At 39.8% G+C, this 20,477-nt stretch overlaps 1 protein-coding gene across 1 annotated transcript; it reads right to left on the reverse strand.

The window, feature by feature from the left end:
* Nucleotides 1–1,053: 1,053 nt before the first annotated feature.
* Nucleotides 1,054–3,133, reverse strand: HTR1A (5-hydroxytryptamine receptor 1A). The gene is made up of 2 exons (XM_045565679.1): nt 3,010–3,133; nt 1,054–2,966 (listed from the first exon to the last, which is right to left on the reverse strand). Exon 2 carries the CDS (start codon nt 2,671–2,673, stop codon nt 1,405–1,407), a length of 1,269 nt encoding a protein of 422 aa, XP_045421635.1. The 5' UTR covers nt 2,674–2,966; nt 3,010–3,133; the 3' UTR covers nt 1,054–1,404.
* Nucleotides 3,134–20,477: the final 17,344 nt, after the last annotated feature.

A 20,477-nucleotide genomic window follows, 5' to 3' on the forward strand; every position in this document is an offset into this window, starting at 1 on the left:
ACGAAATTCTGCTAACTTTGCTTGTGTCCTGGACGTCCTATATAGAACAAATCCAGTTCAGTGTTAGGACGCGCCAAACAGAGCTATTCCCCAATCCCAAAAGGCCGAGAGGAGAGTAGGACTGAGGAGGAAAAAGTCTGCATCCTATGGATAAAATTGCTCTTTCGGGTTCCACGGGGAGAGCCAGCTGGAGCCCAGGCCCGCGCGCCCTGGGGAGCCTTTCCTCTTCGCCGCCCCTTCAAGCCTTCCCGGTCTCTCCGGTCGCAGTTCCCCGGGACCTTGCGCCGCCAGCTTCGGCAAACTCTGACTTGTCTAGCCGCGCTTTAGCGGGTCCCAGAGCGCAGGCAGCGGAACCTGAACGCGGTAAATCCCGCCGGGCGCTCGGAGCGCACCGCACCGCACCGCACCGCACGCCGGGGCACCGACGGCTGGGGACCCGCGCTGGTCCCAGGATTCTCGGCTTCGCCAGCGCGCATAGGACGTCCCGCGGGCGCCTCCCGCAGTAGGTAAGTGGCGATTCCTGGAAGAGTCAACTCTCTAGCAACCGACACAAAGGGAAGTCCGCTGTCCCCACTGTGTGATTGTCAGCTTCTTTGGTGAGTGCTGACACCAAGGCAAGCACAGACAAACGGTCCGCACACCCTCCTCGCTCTCCCCCACTGGCCCGGCTTGTATTATACTTACGAGTCCACTCTAACTAAGAGACACCTTCTAGCCATTTGTGTTGAGTCCAAGAAAACAAAGCAAGCAGGGGTTGTACACGGGAGAATTATTCTTCGAGTCTACCCAGAGAGGCAGAGATTCCGGGGCACCAATGGCACAGGGAAAAGCAGACTCTCCCGCCTCTCCCCAAGCCGGCGGGTTAGTGCATCGGGACGCGCGAGAGCAGAGAGGGAAACAGGGAAAGGAAAGAAGGCATGAAACCGGAGAAAAGTGAACATTTCCAGGGCAAGCGGGCCGGAGAGATGGAGCAAAGTCCTAAATCTTAAGTAAGTTCTAGAAGTACGGCGGTCAGGGCGAAGCCCTTAGTGGGCGCGGCGGCCGTGTGTACAGTTTATTTTTCTGTTTGGATTTTCTGCCTTGAACGGCTGAGGCTTAAATTTTCAATTGCTGAGATCAAAACTAATGCTGAGGCAAAAAGTCTGAGCCACTGTCACTTTTCACAGACCCTGGGAGTTTCCGGGTCCTCCCGCCCCGCCGCAGGGGCCTCTTTGCACAGAGCGCCATCCCCTGGCACAGAGGGTGGGGTGGGGACGAGGTCTGGAAGCCGCGGGCGCAACAGCTGAGAAAGTCCCAGGAAAAGCAGCAAGTTATCTTAGGTGTTGATTCCAGAGGGCTGAGGGAGGCAGAGTGAACGTGGTGGGCGGGTCCTGTAGCCCCCACCTGCGGGCTATTCCTCCATCATCATCGGCGGCAGAACTTGCACTTAACAATCTTCTTAAATGCGTTTTGAAAGTCCTTGTTGAAGTAGGCGTAAATGACAGGGTTGAGCAGAGAGTTGGAGTAGCCCAGCCAGTTGATAATGGCGCCCAACAGGGTGGGCATGTGGCAGCTGCTCTCGCAGAAGGGCAGGACCAGGGCCACGATGAAGAAGGGTAGCCAGCAGAGGATGAAGGTACCCATGATGATGCCCAGCGTCTTCACTGTCTTCCTCTCGCGGGCCAGGGCCATCTTGCGCTTCGCCTCAGCGTTGCGCTCATTTTTCCTCTCGAAGGAGGAGGGGGCGCAGGGGGCAGCACCAGCCTCGCTGGGCAGCGGCAGGTGCTCTTTGGAGTTGCCCACCCGGTGCACCTCGATCACCTCCAGGGCGGCGCCGTCGTCGCCCTGCCTTATCGCGCCGTTGGCGCACGGAATGCCCACTGCCCTGTTCTCCGCGCCCCGCCTCCAGTCCGTTGTCCCCGGCTCTCCGTTCACGCTCTTCTTGGGCTGCTGGGCCGGCGAGGCTCCCAGGCGGGTGTCCGCTCCTCCGGTCTTCACCTTTTTGACTGTCTTTCGGATGCGGAAGCGCGCAGCTCGGAATATGCGCCCGTAGAGAACCAGCATGAGTAGCAGGGGGATGTAGAAAGCGCCGAAGGTGGAGTAGATAGTGTAGCCGTGGTCCTTGCTGATAGTGCAAGCGTCGGGGTCCGAGCGGTCTTCCGGGGTGCGCCAGCCCAGCATGGGCGGGATGGAGATGAGAAAGCCAATGAGCCAAGTGAGCGAGATGAGCGCAGCGGCGCGCCGGGGCGTCCTCTTGTTCACGTAGTCGATGGGGTCCGTGATGGCCCAGTACCTGTCCAGCGCTATGGCGCACAGGTGCAGGATGGACGAGGTGCAACACAACACGTCGAGGGCGATAAACAGGTCACAGGTGACCTGGCCCAGAGTCCACTTGTTGAGCACCTGGTACAGCGCGGCCATGGGCAGGACCAGCACCGACACCATGAGGTCGGTGACCGCCAATGAGCCAATGAGATAGTTGGCAACGTTCTGCAGGGAGCGCTCCAGGGCGATGGCGGCCACCACGCACGCATTGCCCAGCACCGCACAGAAGATGAGCGTCCCCAGCAGCAGAGAGGTGATTACTTGATAGCTGAAGGTCACGTCGGAGATGCCAGTAGCATTGCGGCCTGTCCCAAGGGGACCTTGGGTCGATGTGGTGTTGTTGCCCTGGCCAGGGCTGAGCACATCCATGCCTGCGCGCCTGGCAAGGGGAGAGGGAGGGAAGACAAAGCTGCGCGAGGATCCCCTTCGCCCCTCCCTTTGGGGTCTTCCGCCCCTTCTCCTGGGAAGTTTCAGGGGGAGGGATGCAGGGACTCAAGCAGGAAGTTCTTACTTCTCTAGCGAAGGTATCTCCGAGGAGCAGATTTTAGGAGCTTCCTGGGCTCGCGTAGTCCAGCGCGCTCCGAGGCTCCAGCTGGGAAACTGGAGTTGGCCTGGAAGCAGCTCCGGGATCTCTGGGCGGTGGAGAGGTGGCTGGAATGTCTGTGTCTCACAGGGATCTCCGGGCGGCCGAGAGGAGGCTGGAATGTCTGTCTCCCACTGTCCATTTTACTTTGCCGCTGCCCAGCTGTCTGCCGGAGCTGGAGTCTCCCCGCCAGCAAACAGTCTCCAATCCCAGAAACATCTGGAATAGAGAAACCCCATCCTCCACGGTCACTCTGTGACCCTCTTCTCCCTGTTTCCTTCCCTCCCTCTCTCTCCCCTTCTCCTGTCTTTTTTCTCTACAGTCTTCTCTTTCCCCCTTCCCCTACTAGCCTTCCGTTTCAGTCTCCCTCTTCCTCCTCACTCCCCTTTCTTTATCCCTCTGTGGGTCGCTTAGACAGCCAGGCTCCCTCTCTCCCACTCTAACCCTCCCCTCCGAACACCTCCCCAACCCTGAGTGCCTCTCTTCTCTGGATCCCCGCCCTCCCCTCCCTCTAGCTCAGCGTCTTCGCGTAAAGTCCCTTTTTGTCAACAGAGACTCAGAACTCCCTTACACACACCGGATCCGCGCTGGTCAGACCGACGTTTTAACAAATAAACTCCGCCTCCCACCAGCCAAAATCGAGGGTGGGGAGAACGTTTTCTAACTACCCAATGCCTCATACACCCATTAAATTCTTAAACACAGCATCACAGAGTGGCAATAGGAAATGGGAAAAGGAGGCACATGGAGCCTGAATGGGAAACTGGACAGTCCCGAGTCGGTCTGTAAATTATTGTTAATTGATGGAAGAAGACGGAGTGTGTCTTAGTTTTGTTTTGTTTTTTTAAAACCATCCAGTTCATTATCTAACAACTTGAGTAGAATGTGGACTGTGACTTTTTTGTTAACGTTGGGGAATTGGGGGAGCAAGGAATTAAAAAGGACGTGTCAAAGGAAAAGGACAAGGACGAGTAAACAGCTGCATCTCAAAGAGAAGAACAAAACTCAATTGGGTATGTATTCTACACACACTCTTTCTCTCTCTTCCGTGACCACTATCCTTTTAATTTCAAGGAACACTACCACCGCCCATAGCTTCGTAGCTAGTGAATTCAGAGAAGGAAATAATTTTGCTTATGTGTTGTAAATGAGGTCCGGTCTTTTGCATTTCTTACGAGAGCCTGCAAACCTCTAGGGAGAACTTGGTGGAATCCCTGGTCGCTAGCCGCTGAGCCGCTCTTAATCTCCGAAACTGAGTTCAGCACCTGGGACAGCTCGAAGCAGTAAGGGTTATGTCGCCACCTTCCGGCAAATGCTTCAGAGCGCCTCTAGAAACCCTTGTCTTGCAGAAACCAAGCAGGTATTGAGGAAATCCTACAACCTCAAGAGGAAGACAGTTATTAAAAGACAGATAGCATTAAGTTTTGTCTTTTTTTCTATTTTCTTTAAAAATATCTTTTAGTGCCCTCTTTTGCTCTCTATATGAATCCTGTTATATGTTCTAGCTCCCTATGAAAGCCTGAATTATCTGTCATTCGCATGTTCTGTCTGAGAATGTCATTTTAATAAACCTAGGCAAACACCTTCATCTGTGTTGTTTTTGTGCTGTTATAACCTGCACTTAGGAACTCACACATTTACACACATTTACCTTTTATTGTATTAAAAAACAGTATTGCATTTTTCAAATGAGATGACAGAACAATGGAAAATAGACTTCATGGATTTGTTCTAAGGTGTTTCCTTTACTGAGAAAACCAAATTTAATCCCATTTGAACTTAGGTAAAGAATGAGACTCCTAATCAACTAGAATAAACATATAGCGCAACAAGGTTCACTTATACATCCGGATTACATGTCTGAAGTGAAGGAAAAGTACAGAATGCAATCCCAAAAGCAGTTGACTCTAGATAACATGCACAGATTCACTACAGATTGCAATAGTCTTAATATTGTGTTCAAATTTTAGCTCTGAATTTCGTAGCTTTGAATTCTCCAAGACCAAACAAAAGAGCAATCACCAAATCATCAAAGAAAATCCAGTCAGGCCAGTGCATACAGTACAGGGCAGAGTGTTTGGAGATGGATTGTTTTACAATCCAGTGCTGGGCACAGTTCCCACTCAATCATTTCAGCATGCCACAACAATGAACCTGCCATTTATGATGATTCATGGCATTGAAAAGAAAGAGATGAGTGTGCATGGCAATACTGGCTACAGACTCTGAAGATGTCCTTTTAAGATTTGTGAAGGTTTCCATTTGCACTTTTAAAATCTCCTCACAAATACAGAAGTAAATAGCTCTGTTAAAATACAGTTAGAGGTCCAAAAATTATAATGGGAAAATATTTATAATCTGAATTTCCCAAAATAAAACTTTGAAAATATAGTTGAGAATATAAACAAAGAGGAAAAGAAAACAAATTTAAATTTAAAAAGCAAATATATGCATATCAAGAACATACTTGATTAAGAATTGTGTCAAACTTAGCATGTAAATATGTAAATCACAAATAAACCAGTAAATATGTCAGTGAGAACTCATGGTTTCATCTGTTGGATCCCAAATGGTTTAATAACTGAAAAATTTATTTATTTTCAAGAAATCTAAAATGCTGTAAATCTGTAGTTAATGTTTGCGAGGTCTGGTATTTGCTATTCTGCTTTAAATATGCTACAATGTAGCATTTTTATCTAAGTTTGAAAATCCCAAGAGTTCATGTTTTTCCTCAGAACTAATGCACATAACATATAATACATTTCATTTCTTAAAATTTAAAGCAAGTTTTTAAAGAACTTTTATGAATACTAGGAAGAAATAGAAGAATAAAATGATATGCAGCACTGACTGTGGTTCCATAATCTGCAAGTGACTAATAGATAATTATGTATAACTTTTTTAAACTAATAATACTGTGATATATAATAAAAGCAGAATGATGTTGCATTTCTTCATGTTCACACTTTGCCAATTCTTCAATGTTTAACTCTTAAAGATACATCATCCCAGATATAGCTAAGGAAAATAGTACAAACCAGAGCTCCTGTATAAAGAGTTAAGCTCTTATTCTTCAAGGCCTCTAAAGTTAACCTAAAGAAAAGCTATCTTTAGAGCGGATATTATTGATGATATCATTTGAAAAAAACGTTCAGTCATTCTGCTTTAATTTTGTATCTGAATTTACTAGATGCAAGCATGAACTTGTCAGGTTATGAATTTGGGGTATGATACATCATCCATCATGTGAAATTTCTCTAAAATAGTTTATGAGATAAACATTTTTTAACATTTTCACAGGAAATTTGATACACGCCCAGCATTTCAATGTAGTTCTTTGACCAGGGACACAGGATAAAAAGATGTTAAGCTGTAGTGTTGCCGTGAACTTTAAATGGTCTATCTCTACTGAAAGCTAATAGTTGGGGATTCTCAGTAATCGATGTGTTTATCCATTATCCCCAAATTATGGCTGATTTCTCCATTAACGAGGAAAGAACCTCTATAGTAAAGAGTTGAAGTTTTACCCATGAGATTATAAAAGTTGTTTCCAAAAGCTATTTTTAAAAATATTTACTTTTTTTTCAAGTAATTGAAACTAGGATAGATTATTTTGTTAACCTAAAAATATTATTCTAAATTTAATTCTTCCTTATCCTCAAATACTAAAGTAGCAGGGCAATTATGGTTTTTCCAGAATGTGAGTTTTGATTGGAGTTAACTTGAAAATAAGCTTAAAGAGAAATCTGTTCTTAGGTTTCAAGGAAATGTAGTCTTCTGATTATCGGTGAGAATTTACAAGAAATGCAACCAAAACTCAAGAGAATAAATTCTTCTTTAAAACTGAGCACACTTTTTTTTTGTTCTAATCCTCACTATCCACTTTTCTCTAATGATATCCTTCCTTCCCTGCTTTTTCTCCCTGTCAGGCACGTCTTGCAGGCCCAGAATTGTACTGGATTTTCAATGGCAAAATACAAGCAGTGGAAGCCTCAGTCTCTGCTTTTGAGAACTATAAGATTGGCTTGGTTTATTTAGCACACGTCCTAAAAACACAGCATGTAGAGAGTGAAAAAAAAAAGTAACAAATATTCACTATGTGTGTGACTTGGGCAAATTAACCCTCTTGTTTTCTCAATAACAAAATGAATGTAATAATAGGCTTGTGAAGATTAAATGATTTAATACACTTTGCTTGCCCATAATAAACACACAATAAAGGTTAAAACAATAATGGTAGTAATAGTGATGCAAAGTAATAATATTAATTCTATTTCTACCGGTAATTGCTCAGAAGTGCGAAAAAAGAGAATTGGCTCTTAGCGAAAGAGCAAAGGCTTGCAAAAAATACGATCCTTTTAGGTGAGAGTTTATTATGAAAGTAATTTGCATGTGGTTATTACATTCTCACTAATCTTCAGAGTTTTTGTTAAACTTCCAATTCTGTAGGAAATTCTGGATAAAAGACAAGTGAAAATAAGATATGATCTCTGTATTCTGGAACTTCTTGGCTTAAACCAGAAGTTATTGTGGAGAAGAAAAAGAACATGCCAACAAAGTTTCAATAATTGGTATTGCAAGAAGTTTGCCCTTTCCCTGGGAATTCATCCATGTGTTCAAAAACATAAAATATGTAATTGGAATTCATAGGCCCCAATAAAATGTTTTAAAATACAGTAAAAACCAAAAGCCATTATTTTGGTTGTGGGAAATTATCAGATTTATAGTAATAAGTGTTAATAAATGTGCTTTTCAGAAATCAATATATCAAAAAGATACGTGCACTCTTATGTATATCATAGCACTATTCACACTAGCAAAGATATAGAATCAACCTAAATGACCGTCAACAGATGAATGGATAAAGAAAATGTGATATATATACAAAATGGCATACTATTCAGACATTTATAAATGAATGAAATCTTGTCTTTTGCAGCAACATGGATGGAACTAGAGGTCATTATCTTAAGCAGCGGTCCCCAACCTTTTTGGCACCAGAGGCCAGTTCCATGGAAAACAGTTTTTCCATGGACCAGGGTCGGGAGGTGGTTTTAGGATGATTCAAGCACATTACATTTATTGTGCACTTTATTTCTATTATTGTTAAATTACCACTTGCCACTCACGGATAAGGTTTTGATATGAGTTTGCAAGCAATTCATTTATTATGGAGTCTGTGCAGTCAGATCTTTCTGTGGGCAAGCGAGTGAAGCCCCAAACTTTTTGGCGCCAGGGACCAGTCTCATGGAAGACAATTTTTCCACCTAGGGGGTGGGGGGCAATGGTTTTGGGATGATTCAAGGCCATTACATTTATTATGCAGTCAAACCTGTCTGCTAATGATAATCTGTATTTGCAGCCAGCCCCCCACCCCCACCCCCGGCACTAGCATCACTGCCTGAGCTCCACCTCAGATCATCAAGCATTACATTCTCTTAAGGAGCGGCAACCTAGATCCCCGCGCGTGCGCAGTTTACAATAGGGGGTCCAGCTCCTGTGGGGATAGAATGCCATGGTAGATCCGACAGGAGGCGGAGCTTATGCAGTGATGTGATTGATGGGGAGTAGCTGTAAATACAGATGAAGCTTCCCTCCCTAGCCTGCAGCTCAATTCCTGCTGTGCGGCCCAGTTCCTAGTAGGCCACAGACTGGTACCCCCCTCGCCCGGGGTTGGCACCGCAGATCTTAAGTGAAACAAGTCAGGCACACAAGGTCAAATATAGCATATTCTCACTCATAAGTGGGTACTAAAAAATGTGTTCACATAGATGTAGAGAGTGGAATGATAATGTAGACTTAGAAGGGTTGGGGGTGGGGTGGAGGTGAATGATGAGAAATTAGTTAATGGGTACAATGTACCTTATTCAGGTGATGGATATCCTAAAAGCTCTGACTTAACCACAGTGCAATTTATGCCTGTAACAAAATTGCACATGTACCCCTTATTTGTACAAACAACAAAAAATTACATTAAAATAAAAAATAAATGTACTTTTTATAGAGCTCAATTCCTCTCCAATGCTATCTTTCTCTAAATATTTTCATTGTTTAATTTGAAAGAGTAAGATCATAGTTGAGATGAGGAAAAGTTTGGAATGTTAGGTTAATATTGCCTATTAATCTAAGGATAGTTGGGAATTAATTTTCAGTCTAATAATTATTTGAAACATAACTCAGTTGCTATATTTAATCTGACAATGGGGGGAAATGCCCATATTTTTATTTGCTTTGGCAAGTAACGTTTTTTGTTATAAAATTAAAACCAATACTTAATGCATTATTTTAATCTTCCTTTAGAACTTTTTATTTATATAAACACAACAAATGTGATTTCAAAATACCAGACAAAAACTGTGCCATTTGGTCTACTGAAACAGTAATATGTTAGTTGAACATAGTGGCTCAGGGCCACAGTTCTGGATTAAAATGATTATGCTGCCACTTACTAGCCTTGAACGTTTTCCTTAGTTTTTTATTTCATTATATATTATATAATATATTGTATAAAGGAGTTACTAAAAATATAAAGAATAATATAATACATACCTATGTGCTTAATTAAGGAAAGTTTAAGGAAAAGAATAGTCTTAGTTCCATTGACACTCCTGTTTACTCTTGAATTTAGTGTTTATCACTCACATAAATTACTTTATACTTTTACACCATATGTATATGTCACTAAGCAATATAGAAATGGTATTATTCTGTGTGCACTCTTCTGCAACTTTTTTTGTTCAACATTATCTTTTTGAATTCATTCATGTTGATACAATCACCTCTAGGTTCATTTATTTTCAGTGTTGAGTTTAAATTGGGTGAACAATGCCACAAATTATTTATCCATTCTCTGGTTAGTAGATATTTAAATAACTTCCAAAATTTTGCTGCTATAAAAAATACCTCTATAGACATTCTTATGTGTATCTTTTTGTATCCATGTAACATAGAGTAAACTAGATTAGTGCTTTTCAAACAAATCACATGGAGATCTCCTTTGAAATGCAAATTTTTACACAGTAGGTCTGGGATAAGGCCCTAGATTCTGCATTTCTATTAAGCTCCCAGATGACACTGATATTACTGATTCATAAACTATGTTTAAAGGAGCAAGGATCTAAACATCCCAAATGGATTATCCCTAAAGTATGCCCAGATTCAACTTTACTACATATAACCTAATTATTCTCCAAACTGGCTGTATAAAATTTCATAACCACTGTATGGTTTGAATTTTGTCTCCCAAAAGGAAAAAGGATTCACAGTGCCTGGGAATATGACCTTATTTGGAAAGGAAAGGAGATCTTTGCAGATATAATCAAGTTAAAATGAGCTCATACTGAATTAGCATGGGTCCTAATCCAATGACTCCTGTCCTTGTAAAATGAGGGAAATTTGAACACTGACAGAGAAAACAAATACCATATGAAAACACAGAGACACACAGGGGAAAAAAATGCCATGTGAAAACAGAAGCAAAGATTGGAATTACGCTACCCAAGGAATGCCAGGAACTATTGGCAACCAGCAGAAGCTAGGACAGATGCATGGGATGGATTCTCCCTTAGAACCATTGGAGTTTGTGCTGTACCAACACTTTCATTTTAGACTTACAGTTTGCAGAACTGTGAAACAATACATTTCTGTTGATTTAAGCCACCTTGTTTGTGGTACTTTGTTATGGCAACCCTAGGAAACTAATACAACCACTAAAAAAATCTGTACATTCCCATTGCTTCCTCAAGGTTAAGTGTTTGTTCGTTTCTTCACTGCCAATTATCTGATCATACCTTTTGCTTATTTTTAAATTAGGTCCTTGATTTTTTTTTTGTTTGTTTTGTTTTTTAGCTAAGGCATTTTAGAAGTCCATTATCCGTTATGGATATCAACAATTTCTCCTTGTAGTTCTGTCTATATTTGTTTAATATACTTTGAGGACATAATAATAGATACATACAATGTTACAATTAGTCTATCTCTCTGCTGACTTAAATAGTTGCCGTCTTTATCCCTAATAATGTTTGTGGCCTTAAAGTCTATTTTGTCTATACTAGTTCTTTTTTGTAATTATTTGTTTAGTATATCTTTTTCTATATTTTAAATTTCATCTTTTCTGTATCTTCAAGTTATAGGTGAGTCTCTTGTAAAAATATTATAGTTATAATCTTGTCAAATCTGAAATCTTAGTCTTTTAACTGGTGAGTTTTGCCTTAATTTTATTATGACTATTCCTATATTGGAAGTTATTTTAACTATGTTATTTTATGTTAAGAAACATGAACATACTATTTAATGCTTCTCCTATAGCTAGTCTTGGCTTCTATTCTACCATCTGAGTTTCAAAATTAATCTTCTTCCACTGTTGCATTAGAAATTCTACATTCTATTTATGGATTCCCTTAAAGTATAAAGACTATTCATACTTTTCACTATGTTTCAAATCACACAAGTACCTTTAAATGTTTTGCCTCAGATCACCCCCATCTTACAAAGTATTGTGAAATAATTCATTTTATCTTGATTTTAATTCTTAATCCTTTAATTAAACATGATTATTTTTATACAGTCAATATTAGCTTATATTTTCCTATGTGTTTACAATTTATTTGACCATGATTGCTTCTTGTTTCTCAGATATTTCATCTGGAATTATTTTCCTTCTCTGCCTTAAGAATATCCTTTGGAATTCCTTTCATGTGGATTTATTAGGAACAACTCTTCTAGTTTTTGTTGACTAAATTTTTTTATTTCACCTTCAGTTAACTAAGTAAAAAATTTTAGGTCGACAGCTATATGCTTCTCAGAACTGGAAGATATTTGAATACATTTTGCCTTGCATTGTTGCTATTGATGAGAAATCAATTGTCAGTTTTTCTTAATCTCTCTTTCATATTTTCCATTTTTCATCCTGTGCTGCATTCTGGGTTAATTTCTTCCTATCTATCTTCCAATGTATTAATTCTCTTTTAAACTATGTCTAACCTGCCAGTTAACCAATCCTTTAGATTTTCAATTTCAACTACATATTTTACTTTGGAAGTTCTGTTTTAGTTTTTTCAAATGTACCTAATTATTTTAATAGGCCTTTGTTTCTTGCTCAAGTTTATGATTCTGTTATTTCTATTAATATCTTAAGCATGCTTATTTTATATTCTGTTTCTGATTATTCCAATATCTGTGTCCCTGAGTATCTAATTCTCTGGTTATTGCTTCTTGCTGAGTCTCACTCATTGTAGCTTAGTTTCTATTGTGTTAGGTGATTTTATATCATGACCTCATATTTGGCCAATCTCTATTTGTGGAAATCCTGAGGATCCTAGTTTAATGGAACATTCTTCCAGGAAAATTTGTTTTTCCTTTGGTTACATATAACAGTATGCTACTCACCTGTGTGAAGGTGTCTTCTATGATTAGGTGTTATCAGAGGAGTCTTTATCCCTGTGTAGGATTCAAGCTAGAGAGACCCGTTGTGTTTCTGTCCTACTCTTTCACTAAAGTTCTTTGAGGGCTCTAGTTTTATGTACCTGTCTCCATTCCAACCCTCATCTTTTATATGATCAAGTACTTGCTTTGGCTCATTGAAGAGACATTATAACTTCAGGATTTAGGCACCTCTGATCTGTAAATGTTCCGCAAAGTATCCATAGTTTCAATGCTGTCTTATTACTCTGGTTTTTGTTCCTGTCATTTTGAGGGCACTAAAGATTTTCCTTAATTTCTCAGGAGCTCAGCTATACCTGTTTGTTGTTATTTATTTCTCATTCCTTGGTATTTTTAGTGGGAAAATTAGTGTACAGAGTCTTTGATGTTTACCAGAAGCAGAAGATTTTTTAAAAAGTCTACCATAGTAAGTTGCATCAGGATTAAATAAGAAAAGGCAAACTAAAGAACTTAGCAGAGTTCCTCACATTACGTATACAATAAATGTTAGTAAAACAAAAATCTTAATTAGCTTTGCAAAATATTTTATATATTGGGCTTTCTTCATCTTTTCCATTTAGGTGAAATATATTTGTTCTCCAAAAAGAAAATAAATGTCCATTCTTCTGTATAAATAGTAATTATAAGTTTTATATGTTTTATATTTTACAAAACAGTTATACGTATACTAACTTACTAGCATAAAATAAAAATATGGAAATTATGATAAATCATATTAATTTATAATTGAGTTTATAATCAATGACTTAAAAATTCTGAAGAAAGGGACCTCTTTAAACTAAAATTAGTCAAAAATTGCTGTTACTGTTCTATTGCTTAGAAATGATCCAAGAATCAACACCTTGAAAAACTGTTTAGAGCTCATCATTGGCATCCATTATCCATCTTTAAGGTGGATGATATCCATTTTCTAAAATTATTTTATTCTTACTGTTGAATGCCACCTTGAAAACTAAAAATAAATAAAAAGCATCTTTAAACATGATCTATGCTTTTCAATAATTTTTATTGTGAATGAGAAGTCATTATTCTAGGCCCATCACTTAATGGGAAACAAAACAAAAGCAAATAAAAGGATGATTTTTTCCAAAGACATAAATGTTCATTCTGTCACAAAGAAGGGGAAATGAGTGTGCCAGAGTATCTAACTGTCACTAAATGCAGTATTAATTTAGCTTTAATATCAAACATCATGATAGCAACCTTTTACTGTAAGAAATCTAAAATTGAAGTTTGCCTCCAGACTTTTTGTTTTGGTTTACTTTTGGATTTTGCATTTTTTTCAAATTGTTTGGGAAACACAGCTGGGCTTATTAATATTCTGAGGCATTCTAATTAAAGAAGATGGCTGTCATTGTGTGCAGCTCTGGATTTCATTCTTGGACTTCATAGCCAACTTCTCTATCTTCAGTAGAAAGAGGTAGAATTAAATGCCAGTATTTGGGATTAAATATTTTGGCTTCTGGCTCATGACTTGCATAACATAATAACAGTTGCAGCCATTATGATTGACTGTTTATTATATGCCTGGCATTATGCAAGTCCCTTTCCATGCATTATCATATTTAATCTTTACAACAGCCTAGGTCTATTTAAGTTTTTATATAAATGGAGGCTTAGAAAGGCTTTGTGCTTGTTTGTTTCTTAAATACTTGAGTACATTGAGAAAACAGAATTCCCAACCCTGGTAAACTACTTTCAACATGTAGCCACATGACCTTAGCAGCTATTGTTGCTCATCATTCAAGATCATCAACTAATAAAAAGGTAGGCAAGCAGAAAGAGGGACAATACAGTCAATGCTCCTTATCTTATCCATGGGGGACTGAAGTTGGGGAGGTTTGAAATCCACAGATGGTCAAGTCTCTTATGTATAGGTGTCCTAAGTAGAAAGCCCAAACTTCTCAAAACATTCTCTGAGGGCTCCCTGGATCATTCTTAGTCATCATGTTTTTAAAAAGTAACCTGTGGTTCCCCGGAAGGATCCTGGCTATTACCTGGATTATCTGCTTGCTACCCCTCAACATTCCCTTTCTGACTTTCTGTCTGTTGATACAGCAGATATTTCAAAACAGTAATGGACTATAGAGCTCTTCTAATCCAAATGTATTCAATTTGCAGAAAAGAAAACCGAGGATCCTCATAGTTAAGTGATGTGCCCTAGAACACACAATGGGTATCTCATATCAACCTGACTGCATATTAGCCTAATATGTCAAAAGACACCTGGCATTATTATCCAGGTTGCAGACTAAACTGCTTAACTGTCATTGAAAATATCCAAAGAACTTGAAACAAACCAAAGAAGTTGAAGCTTGTGTTCAATAACATATTCCTTCCTTTCCTCAGCCCTTCTTTCATTCCTTTATTCAACAAGCACTTATTGTGTGTGTACTATAAGCCAGGCAGTACCCCATTCACTAAGACTATAAAGATGCAAAGACAAGGGTGCCTGCCTTAACTCATTGGCTGAAGCCTGCTCCCCAGCCAGCCTAGGGAAGGCCTCATCAGGAGTGGGGAATATCCTGGCCCAGTCACCCAGTTTTTCAGTTCATCTGCTATGTTTATTGAGTACTTAATACTTTTTCTAGGCTTTTGTTGCATAATGATGAACAAGACATACAAGTATCCCTGCACTCAAGGAGCATGTGTTGAAATTGGTAAAGACAAACGATAACAGGTAAATCAATCAATCAATCAATGAGTTCATGTGTGGATAATGCTATGAGGGAGATAAAATTGAGTTGTATGGTGGAGCGGCTGGAGAGGTTTACTCTTGTGGGAGTGGTGAGGGGAGGCTTCTCGGGGGAGGAAACACCTGAGACCCAACTAATGCAAAGGTGACAGCCAGTCAAAGATCTCATTGGTGGTGTGCCACAATGACATATTGATCATCTCAGCTCTTGGGCCAGCAGGACAGAGCCTAAGGTAGCCTCTAGTGGTCAGTAGCTTCCCCTTTTCACCCCAGTGTGCTATACAAATACTACCCTTTTCTGTATGTTTCAATGCAGATACAGCAAGCATTACAAAGCGCTGCTGTGGTTGAAGAGAAAATTCAAGCAGAAGGAAAGCAAATAAGATCAAGCTTTGTGTGTTGGGTAACAGAAAGAGTATAGGGCACAATAGGGAACATGGCAGGAAATGAGTTCAGAGAGTGGGGAGAAGCCAGGTCATGTAGACCCTTATAGTCTAGGTATGGATGGATGTATGCATTGAGGAAAGGTGTGTGGATGTAAAATTTGTATTTATCCACTTCTAAAAAGGAATTAGATACATTTTCATGCTAAAGCACATATTTAACAGGTTATCAAAATATAAATTAAAGTGAAATATTAAAAATAATATGAAGAGTAGAGAGAAAAAATTTTATCTGGAGCCTGGTGTGAATATCTTAATCAAGATCTAAAATTAACACTGAATTTCCTAATAGCCAAAGTCTAAAATAAAATATCATGGATCATATAATTTTCTTTGTCTAGTTTAAGGAAACAGGAAATTGTAGCAGGAGATAGAGAGTTTTTCTTGATACCAAAAATGGAAGAAATTTATTGCAAGGCTCATTATAAAGTAATTTAGCAAATTATGTATGTCCTGCCATTTTACATAAGTTCAGAAATATTTTTCAAATGTCATTTCCTAAAAGTTAAATTTGTGTCTTAGTGAAGGCCTTTCATCAGAAACTAAGTATTTGGTACACATATCCATGTACGTTGTTTCCCAGTGATAAACCTGATCAAATTTGAATGGACTTACTTTCCAGACCCTACCATACCATCATGCCTCACCATCGTTGCTCATGGTTCCCTCAACCTGACATATGCATTCCATGTTTTCCACCAAAGAAAATCCTGTCTCAAAACAATGCCTAAACCCAATCCCTTAGTAACTACAACCGTGGTTCTCTTATTAGAAATTCTCCTAGGGAGCTTTCTCAATAGATAAGCAATACCCCTGAACAACTGAATCAAAATTTCTAAAGAATAAGGCCCAGGCATTGGTATTGTTTAAGCTCTCCAGGTGATTCTAATAAGTAAACAAGGTTAAGAATTGCTGAGCTAGGTTATAGCTGCCTTCTACTTACAGCTGGCTCCAAACGGAATGCAGAGCTTCACCTTTGCTACCTGGGTGATGGGTTTCCCTTCTGATAGATGAAGAAAAATAAACCAATCAATTACAACAGAATGTGCCACAAACAAGAAATTTACTGTGGTTACCTACCATGGAAAATAAATGAGTAATTACCTCCCTGACCTTGTATTTAATGAGAAAAACTGCATAGCAAATCTGCTTTTGTTCTGGTTTTGCTCAAAAGCAGTACAGGAATAGATATTTCAGTGAGTCCTTTTCACCCTCTCACTGAGAAAAGAGGAGAAAACATTACAGGAAGATTATAGAATGGAACAAATTCTGAGCGTGCATTAAAAAATCACTTGAAGAATAATTCTGTTTGAGTAGTTCTAGGGTGGGTCCCATGGATCTGTATATTTAGCAAGCCCCCTGCATGATTCTGATCCTAGTGGTCCACAGGCCAATGGAAAACAGGAGTTTACAGAAAGGTGCCCCTTTTCTTCTATTTGGTATACAAATGCTCCTTGATTCTCACACAAATGCCAGGGCACTTTGACCACTTTTGAGAGAAAGCAGAATTCAGAAAATTTAGGTTCATAGGCAAATTTCAAAGATCACAGCAGAGTCATGACAGCTGAAGGAAAAGGAGAGTGGGGGAAACAGAAGCTCGGCAGCAACTGGAGACAGCTGAGGAGAGGAGGGCTCCAGCATAAGAAAGGCACTCTCTGGGCTTGAGTACAGAAACAAACGTGCTGTGGACCAGAGCAGATTCTCTGTTGTGAGCATGCTGGAAAACAATGCCTCAGCTGCTCTCCTGGAAGTCAGCTGTAATAATCCTGCCCTTCTTAGATGCAAGCTCCTCTAATCAAGCTGTGAAAAATATACTAACTTTGGTCTGCTATTGTTGGCCAAAAGCTAATTTGGTTTTACCCTGGAGCTTCAATTCTCACATCCCTATCAGAAACAAACTGCTTCAAATTTAGGAACTGTGAGCCACAGGAAGTTCACTTAGAAACACACACTGATCTCCCTGTAAGGCAGAGAGAGAAAGGGGGAGAAACAAGCCAACTGGCTTCTCTACTAAAGACATAAACTGATAGATTTTCAGCACCCACTCTCTCCATTGGAGTCAGGAAAGAGTAACAGAATTCAAAGTGTAACAAACCATAGAGTACAATAACCATTTTTCCTTCATTCTTTACCTCATTTGTTTATTTTTTATTTATTCTTTTATTCCAGAAATATTTTTAAACACTATGTTTTAGCTCAGGTCTCTCAAAAGCAGACTCTAAGACAAGGATTGGGTACAAGTTGTGTCTTTGAGAAGTGATCTGCAGGAGCAGAAGTGAAGGAGTGGAGAGAGAAGGAAAAGAGTGAAGGAAAACCAATAAAGGTAAGAATATAATATTGAGGACATCACTGTGGACAGAGGGGACTCAATTCTGCTGGGACTCTTAGAGAAACAACATACTGTTCCCTGGAATTATCTCCTTAAAGGATAGGAAGAACATTTATCTAAGGGCACCAGTCCCCCACTGGTGGAAACTAACCTGTAGCTGTTAACATCTTCCATTTTTCTAAGCTCCACAAGCACACGGGTCACGGAAGCCAGGACACTCCTTCACCAAATTCCCTCTGCAGTGTCCCAGTTATCAGAAGAATCCAAGGCAGAAACCCAGGTGAGAGGCTGTCAGCTGAAATGATTTGAAGCCTGCACAGACGTCTCCACCATATAAAAGCCAAAATCAGAGGGGAGGTCAAAAGGATGTCAGTCGGAGCTTTGTATGTGTCCACTATGGTATGTCAACCTCCTGCTAAGCTAAAAAGATGAATAAATCTTGTTCTATGCCTCCTAAGAATTCTTGGTCTTGTAAGGGAGAGAAACAAACAAACAAACAAACAAAAAACATAGCATTCAGTATGAAAACTGCTACAGGAATCATACCCAAACAGAAAAAGAAGAGGAAAAGATCAGTTGGTGGAGGGCAGCTGTGGAGAAAGGAAAGTTGGAAGGGCTTCACAGAAATGTAAGCTGAGCCTTGGAGAATGAATCTTCTATGTGAACAAGAGAACAATAAAAGAAACGTGTTCATTTAGAAGAACAAGATATGTTCCCGAAGTGATATTGAGAAAAGTGTGACCGAACACAGTGTTTATATGAAAGAAGCAGAGGTAGTAAAGCTGGACACATCTTTTATCCTGAAGGCAGGGGGAGGGCCATTGGAGTTTAAGCAGGAGGGTGACTCAAGGGAGTTATCTCCATCCTTGGTGAGCTCTCAAAAAAGATCACAGAGCTGTAATTCCTGAAGATTTGTTCATTCAACAAACATGTATGAAGAACACTTTATATAATAGGGACTACAACAGGTGCTGAGCATACTGGTGAATGAGATGTGGTCCTTGTCTTCAAGTGTTTCAGTGTCTTGTGCTGTAAGAAAGAGAAATTTTATAATGCAGTACGATTGATGCTACTCTATGTCTCAGGGCAGGGCTATGGGAGCATACGGGAAGGCCCCCTCTTCCAGACTTGGGGTGTCTGAAGACTTCCTGGATAACTAACAGTATTCATATTCAAAAGTTAGAGGGCTGGGTTGCCTGGCCTGAAGCACTCCAAGGAGCCTAAGAAGGCAGTGTCTCCGGAAAAAATAAATAAACAAATAATGGTGGTGTGGGGGGAATGTATCCAAGCAGGATATTTGTGGTCAAGAATACTTTCCTCTTCCCCCTGCCTGACCTGTTGTGTCTCATCATCTCCCTCGGCCAGCTTACTCAGCCTTCAATGTTTAGTTTGAGTGTTGCTTCCTCCTGGAAGACTTCCTTGGCCTCTCAGGTCGAGGAGGTACAATCCAAAGGTCCAAATCAAAGGTGGGGAACCTTTTCATGTTGGAAGGCTGCATACATTTAGCTGTGATCAAAGAAGACTGCATTCAAGAAACTTCAATTAGATATACTTAAAAATATACATTATTTTGTAAAAATCTAACTACTATGTACTTAATAATTTCAAAAACTGAAAACTATTTGTTACTTTTAAGGTTAACTAACCTTTTAATGACTTTTTTGTGTCTGGTTTTTGTTGGAAAGCATTTGAATATTTGGTTGCAGCATACAGGTCCACAGTTTCAGTTGATCCTCTAATCAGGTGTCAGTCATTTGTGACCTTAAGGGAGTCATGATTTGGGTTAGCTAGGAGAATGTAGATTTGCAACAATAAGTGACTGAAAAGCAAGAAAGCATTTTTCAGGAATGTTGCAAAAGGCAACATTCTGCTGCATTTTTCCATATTTCAGCTGGATCTTTCTTAGTATTAAACAATGAGTTTAAAATGTCATCTACTGAGAGCTTAATCAATTCCATCTGTAGTTCTTTAGGTGCCTTGGTGATATCAACTAGGTGAGGCTGAAATGCTAATTTGAGTGTGATGTCATGATTCTCAAAGTCAATGAACCTTTCGTTGTATTTTCTGTTAATTGAAAAGAAGCTGTGTATTCTTCAAATGATTTGTGTATATCATCCTGCTCATCAATGACCTTTGCTAACTGGGGAAAATGTTCAACTGAAATTTCCTGTTGAAAAAGTGTTTTGAAAAAACATAGCTTTCTTTGAAAGGTTTGGATTTTTTTGCCACATATCATATATAGACTTAGTTTTACCTTGCAAAAAATATTCCAGTCATTTTGATTTGACATGATATCACACAGAGATGCTGCATTTCTATAGAAATCTTCTTTCAATAATTCACACTGCTGATTCAATTCTTCCTAAAGTTTAACTATCTGTTCTCACAGCCGTCATTTAGCCCCTATGGCTTACTAGTGTTCTAATTGTGCCGGTCAATCTGGGAGGATTAGTTCATTGAAACTTATTTTATTATTTTGTAATTTAAATACATTCATTTTAAAAATAAAATAAAAATATAAAAAGATGAAAAATAAAGTATTAATAAAAATAAAAGGATTTGTTCTGTAAAATATGGATTCAATGAAAAGGCTGCACTTAAGGACCTAGAAGGCCACAGGTTCCCCACCCCTAGTCCAAATACTTTCACAACTTATCTCATTTTTCCTTAGTTGTCTAAAAA

The sequence above is a fragment of the Lemur catta genome, chromosome 12, assembly GCF_020740605.2.
Source record: "Lemur catta isolate mLemCat1 chromosome 12, mLemCat1.pri, whole genome shotgun sequence".
NCBI classification, from domain to species: domain Eukaryota; kingdom Metazoa; phylum Chordata; class Mammalia; order Primates; family Lemuridae; genus Lemur; species Lemur catta.